Below are 7699 nucleotides of genomic sequence, written 5' to 3'. Positions count from 1 at the left end.
TATTAAAAAAAAAATACACATTTAAAAAAAAAAAATTTCCTATTTTTTTTATATATTTTTTATATTTTCTTAATTTTCTTAATATTATTATTTATTTTTTTTTTTGGTGTTGCATTTTTTTAGGAATGAAAAAATTTAAATGTAGATAATGAAATATAATATCATTTTATTCTCAATAATGAGATATATATAAAATAGTATATTATATATATATATATATATATATAATATTTTTTTTTTTTTCTGTATAAAAAGATGGAATAATTTGTTATACATACATATATATATATATTTATTAATTTATTTATTTATAATATGTATACATTTGATGATACATGTTTTATAATATATTCCTTTTGTTGTTTTAAAAAAGAAATACAAATATAATACAATATAGTATAATACAACATGAAAAGAAATAAAATACTTCTAAGAAGATATTTCAGCAGTAATAATATTTTTAATAAAAATATAAAAAATGGACATACTCATTTTCTTTATAATAAAATAAGAAATAATTTAGTCTTAAAAAAATATGTTAGTAGTAGTATTTTTGATGTATTTGATAAAATAAAAGATTCTAATAATAAAGAACATGACGAATCAACAGATGAAAATGTGAATAAAAAAAGAAAACCATCTAAAAAAGTATTAAAACTTGTAGATGAAATTTTAAATTTAACTTTAATAGAAGCAGCTGATTTATGTGATTTATGTCAAGAAAAATTAGAAGGAAATCAAAAATTTAATAATTCCTTTTTTATTAATAGAAATCCTTTTCCTCATCCATCTAATTTTTTTGGTGCTAATCAAAATATGTTCCCACCACCTACTGCACAAAATGCGATGAATTTAAATCCTAATGTTGTAAATGATCATACTGCATGTACTACAGATTCTACACTTGATAGTAAAGAAGAAAAATCAGAAAAAAAAAAAAATGAAGACAAAAAAAATACCAAAAGTACATTCAATGTAAAACTAGAAAAATTTGACGTAAAAAATAAAATTAATACGATTAAAGAAATTAGAAAAATTACTAACGTAGGATTAAAGGAAGCAAAGGATATGGTAGAAAGTGCTCCCTTCTACATACAAAAGAGTACGTCCAAATATTTACATTTTACATATGTATTTATATATATATATATACAATTTATTATTTATTATTTTTTTTTTTTTAGATGTACCTTCCGAAAAAGCCGAAGAAATGAAAAAAAGTTTTGAACAACTAGGTGCAACAATAATTTTGGAATAAAAAAAGAAAAAACAGTTTCTTTAAAAAAGTTAAAGAATCTATGTACAAACATATATATATATATATATATATATATATTTATTTATTTATTTATTTGTATATATTTGTTTTATAAAAAATTATATTATGGAGGTTTTTTTTTTTTTCTTTTTAAAGTTAATTTTTAATATATATATATATATATATATATAAAGAAAAAGAAAAAGGCTTTAAAAAATGTTATTTTGAAAAAAAAAATTAAAATATACAATTTTTTTTTTAAAATAAAAACTATACATGTAAATATGGATTATGATACTAAAAATTAAAATGTATTTTATTTTATTTATTTTTTTTTATTTTATTTTATTTTATTTTTTTTGTCCTTTTATTATTTTAAAATATTATATATATATATATATATATAATATAAAGTTTATATAAAAATCATTTAAAAATTGAAATATATCATATATTCGGTACACATATATATAAAGAGGATAAAAGTGTGTACACGCAAAAGTGATACTTAAGATATAAAATTTATTATTTTTTTGTTTGTAAAACATTTTCTAAATAAATTATAGCATAAAGGTAATTTAAAATATTAAACTTGTTAAAAATAAAGACACATACAAATATATATACATATATATATATATATATATATATATATTTATATTTTTATATTTGTGTCATGTCCAAAAAGAAACCCTTTTGATATGAACAATTATAATTATTATCTTTGTGAATGTTTCACTATATTTTTATATTTAATTTATATTATATAGTTACATACTACTATTTTCTTCATTATTATATTATTATGAAGAAGTATTTATATATATTTCTTAAAATATATATTATATCACTTCATGTACATCAACATTTTATTTCTACTCATTTGCTTTTCTTTTACCACACACACACACATATATATATATACATATATTAAATTATTTCCTTGCTAGTGCAGGTAATTTTCTTCTTTTTCCTGACTGTTCATGCAACTTTGCTCAATTTCATTTTTGGTTTCACATAAAATATCATTGGATAATAATACAGTTTTTTTTTCAAATTGGTTTAATTTATTTTCTGAAGAATTGGAAAGTTTAAAATTTTGTATATTATCAATATGAATAATATTACTATCTACACTACTAAAAGAACTACGTGTTTTTAAAAATACTGTTTCAAAATTGTTTTCATCCTTTACGTTTTTATGAATAAGAGGGATGTTATTTGGTGACATATCATTATTTTGATTATTTTGATAATTTTGATAATTTTGATTATTTTGATTATTTTCATAATTTTGATTATTTTGATTATTTTCATTTTCTTCGTTTTGTTCATGGTTCTCATTTAAAGCAATATCCCCATTTTCACTTAAACAATTAATCTCCTTGGACAGGCGACGATCACCGTTTCCTTGAACGAAGTGATCATCAGTAATTTCATATTTATTTCTATATCCTTTTATAAGAGGGAAATGTTTTTCTAAATAATTTCTTACACATATATCATCAATATTTGTAAAACTGATGGTATATATATTTTCTAACATTTGTTTATGTTTATTCATTACTTTTAAGATATATAAAAAATTATTAATTAACATATTTATTTCAGAATGGCTATTCATTGTATTTTTTACATTTAAATTACTTAATTTATTTCTTAATAAAGTAAACATATTTCGAATACTATTTGGATTAATGATTTCATATTTTGCTCTTTTATTACAACATAATGTAGTTACATCATTTGTTGTTACATCTCCATTTTGTGTATTTGCTTTATTATCATCTCTTATGTCTATATTATTTGTATATTCTTTTAATTTATTATCTTCAAGTTTATTATAATTATCTAATTGTTGTATCCATGTTTTACGTTTTCTTCCTTTTCTCTTTGGTTCTTTTAACTGAGATAAAATATGTTCATTCGTAATATTTTTGTGGATCATTTTACTTCCTTTTTTCCTTCCCCTCTTTTTTGCTGGTTCCATTATTTGTGCAGATATTTCTTCTTCTTTTTTTATATTGTTAATCATCATCTCATTATTATTTTCATTTTTCAGTTCTAACATATTCATTGTATTGCTTATTACTGATTTGTTAGTTATTTCTTCTTCATCCATATTTTCCAAATTATTATTTTCATCCGATTCGTCATTTAATTTGTTTATGTTTTCTTCCATTTCTTTATTATTTATTGCCTCGCCTACTCCCTGGACCTGGTATTGATATGGGTAATGACATTGGTATTGAAATTGATATTGATGGTGGTTTTGATTTTGATATTGATACTGATCGTGGGTTTGAAGTTGGTCTAGCTTATTTTCTTGATTTTGACCTTGATTTTTATTTTGATCTTGAAGTTGGTCTTGCTTATTATCTTGATTTTGAAGTTGTTCTATCTTATTATCTTGATTTTGAAGTTGATCTAGCTTATTATCTTGATTTTGAAGTTGGTCTTGCCTATGATCTTGATTTTGAAGTTGTTCTATCTTATTATCTTGATTTTGAAGTTGGTCTAGCTTATTTTCTTGATTTTGACCTTGAATTTGACCTTGATTTTTATTTTGATCTTGAAGTTGGTCTTGCTTATAATATGTATTTTGAAGTTGATCCCCAGTTTGATCTTTTTCATTATTATTATTATTATTATATACTACATTTTTTATTTGTTCCTCTTTTTTTATCTCCAACATGCTCTTATTTTCACTTTTCCCTTTCTCTTCTACCTGATTGTTCATAATTACTGTACCTTTATTATTTTCGATATTATTTCCCCCATTTTTAATTTCTGATGTTTTTTTTTTCTTTAAAAAGGAAGATCCAATATTCATTAAGAAGCTAGTATATGATCTATTGACACTATCATGCATATTTTTATCTATGCTGGGTTTGTTATTTCTTAAAATCATTTCTACAATGTTCTTATTTAGAGTAATATTATTACTATCACTTATATTATTTCCTGATATATCATTTGCTTCATTATGAGGTTGCATCATCTCTTTTATATTTTCACTACTCTTTGAATGGTTATATGAAATTCGCTTGGAAAATTCACCATTCAAATTATTACCTGCATTGTTAATGTTATTATTCATATGGTTTGTATTATTATCCATATAATTCAAGTTGCTAACCATATGGTTCAAATTATGAACCATATTATTATCTATATGGTTCACATTATTCATATTGTTCATATGGTTCATATTGTTCATATTGTTCACATTATTCATATTATTCATATTGTTCACATTATTCATATTATTCATATTGTTCACATTATTCATATTATTCATATTATTCATATTATTCATATTGTTCATATTATTCATATTGACCATATTATTCATATTATTCATATTGACCATATTATTCATATTATTCATATTGACCATATTATTCATATTGTCAGTATTATCCATATTAGGATTTCCCTTCAAACCTAAAGAAACAGTATTAAAACGGTTTATACTTTTTAAATTAATTGTTTTAGCTCTCCTACGAGGTGCTTTTTTTTTCCCCACTTCATTCATACCCTTTTGAATTTCTGGCATATTTAATTTATATTCATTTATCATATGACCATTCTTCATTAAGTCATAATTACTATGCTTGCCGATAAGATTCATATTACCTTTTATAACATTTTTATCATACATATTATTATATGCAGATCCTAACATTTCATTATAATTCGTAAGTGTATTTTTTTCAAGAAAAATATCATTAGGGTTATAAGATAGATCGTCTAAATTCTGGTTATTTATTACACTTCCACGATGTATACCCTGAACAATATTATTATTAATAATACTGTGATTATTATTATTATTGTTGTTAAGATCATTATTGTTATTGTTATTATTGTTATTATTGTTATTATTGTTATTATTGTTGTTATTGTTATTATTGTTATTATTGTTATTAATATTATTATTATCAATATGCCTTGGACCTTCATTTAATAAGATGTTTTTATTATTACAAGCTTGTTGTGCCATCCAACTTTGATTTTCATAGTTTACATAAGCTTTTGAATTATGCATGTTTGTATTATTCATATACATATTAACTGGTATTGTAAGATTTCTATTAGATTTTATATAAGAACTACTTTTACTTTTATTCAATGTATTTAAACAACCACCCTTATCATTTATATTATTATTATTTGAAATGTTTTTATTATTTAATGTACCCTCAAAATTATAATTCTCATTCATGCTACCTTCAATATTCATTATATTATTATCATTAACATAATTATTCATAAGTTTATTGTTATTTATATCTTTCATTAAACCCATGATATTCATTTGGGGGTTTACATTAAACATATTGTTCACATTATTGATATTATTCACATTATTAATATTATTCATATTATTCATATTATTCATATTATTCATATTATTCATATTATTCATATTGTTCATATTGTTCATATTGATTACACTACTCTTGTTATTCGCATTATTCATTTTATTAATATTATTTATATTAATGGTACTATTTTTCTTGGCCCTTCCTCTTTTGGAAATTTTCTTATTATTATTATTTAAAATACTTGTATTATTCATATTATTCATATTATTCATATTGTTAATATTGTTAATATTATTCATATTATTCATATTATTCATATTTTTCAGATCATTATCCAAACGATCATGTTTAATTACCTTATCAACGTTTCCCATCGGAACATTACTATGTGCAGCACTCTGATTATTTTCAAATATCGCTCGCGCATTTACACTCCCAGAATTGTTATTAATTTTTACGTTATTACTTTTTTTTCTATTCGTACTTCCCTTGCCTTTCATTACATTCGTATTTTCATTATAATTTTTCAGATTATTCATATAAGGAATATGTGATATACTATTAATGCGCTGTACATTGTTAAAATTTTTCATCTCATCATTCATACCATTAAAATGGTTCTCGTTCTGCATATTTACATTTTTATTTAATACATGCATTTCATTCAATGGGTCATGCAAAGAATTAATGTCACTTACATTATTGACTACACTTAATCTATTCATATTATTTGAATTGTCCAAATGCGCTGTATTATTAAAATTGGACACATGATTAACGTTGTGAGATATCCCATTATTAACCTGAGTTATATTATTAAAACGTGATGAACTATTAAATTGAGGAATACTGTTATATTGATATGCATGGTTAAAATTAGCTAGATTTTTCATATTATTCATATCCATGTTATTCACGTTTATATTATTCATGTTTATATTATTCATGTTTATATTATTCATGTTTATATTATTCATGTTCATAGTGTTCATGTCCATATTATTCATATTCATATTATTCATGTTCATATTATTCATGTTTATATTATTCATGTCCATATTATTCATGCTCATACTATTCATGTTCATATTATTCATATTATTCATATTATTCATATTATTCATGTCCATATTATTCATATTATTCATGCTCATACTATTCATGTCCATATTATTCACATAATTAAAATTATGCAATTCACTTATAGTACTTACACTATTTACATTGTTGGATAAGTTTGCATTGTTTTCCAGGTTCCCATTTTTTCCATTAGTCATATTTGGAATGAAAGGATGCATGTTTTGCATGTTGTATAAATGATTGAATTTATTTATAGATTCTACGTTTTTGTTTATATTACTATTATTATTAATATTTTTATCTACACTTTGGTTGTTAAAATTGTTGATGATATTATTATTTACATATATACCTTGTTCGTTTTCATTTCTTGTAATATTAAGAAAGCTATTATCAGGGTTATTATAAAAAGTATTATTTACAATATTCATATTATTATTAAAGTTATTTTCCTTCATTGTATTATTAATTTTATTATTTGTAGTTGAATGATAAAAATAGTTTTGATCATCTGTCGTCATATTAATATTATTATTTAATGGTATCATATTATTATTTAAGTTCTTTTTATCCATATTATTATATGCTGCCATATGAACATTCTGATGATTTTTCGATATATTTATTTTATCACTGTTCATATAATGTAATTCTTTATTTATATAAGCATCTTGTAAATTATTTGTATTATTATTTATATTAGACATGTGTCCAGAATTAATAGAATTATACATTTCATAATTCATATCATTCCTTCTATTTACTAAAAAATTATTTTGAGCCTCATTTGACATGTTTAGGTATGCATTCAAATTTAAATTATTATTCAAAGAATATTCATCAAAACGTTCATTATTTTTATGTGTATTCATTTTGTAAAGTATAATATACACATATATGGATAATGCGTTTTGTGATTCTTAAAAAGGAAATAAAATAAAATAAAATATAATAAAATATAATATAATAAAATAAAATATAATAAAATACAGGAAATAAAAGAAAGAAAGAAAAATAAAGTTAAAAAAAA

The 7699-nt window shown here is 21.4% G+C and overlaps 2 protein-coding genes across 2 annotated transcripts; one reads left to right on the top strand and one right to left on the bottom strand.

Moving 5' to 3' along the window:
- Positions 1-408: 408 nt before the first annotated feature.
- On the top strand, positions 409-1258 carry PGSY75_0212200 (putative mitochondrial ribosomal protein L12 precursor; the record flags this gene model as incomplete). Its single annotated transcript, XM_018783788.1, has 2 exons — positions 409-1102; positions 1185-1258. 2 exons carry the CDS (start codon positions 409-411, stop codon positions 1256-1258), a joined length of 768 nt encoding a protein of 255 aa, XP_018643778.1.
- Positions 1259-2204: 946 nt separating this feature from the next.
- On the bottom strand, positions 2205-7541 carry PGSY75_0212100 (hypothetical protein; the record flags this gene model as incomplete). Its single annotated transcript, XM_018783787.1, has 1 exon — positions 2205-7541. The coding sequence occupies one exon, from the start codon at positions 7539-7541 to the stop codon at positions 2205-2207; it is 5337 nt and encodes a 1778-aa protein (XP_018643777.1).
- Between the last annotated feature and the right edge of the window lie 158 nt (positions 7542-7699).

The sequence above is a fragment of the Plasmodium gaboni genome, chromosome 2 (genome assembly GCF_001602025.1).
Source record: "Plasmodium gaboni strain SY75 chromosome 2, whole genome shotgun sequence".
Taxonomy (NCBI): Eukaryota; Apicomplexa; class Aconoidasida; order Haemosporida; family Plasmodiidae; genus Plasmodium; species Plasmodium gaboni.
Note: the sequence above shows the minus strand (reverse complement) of the source record. Positions and strands in the feature narration are given on the sequence as shown.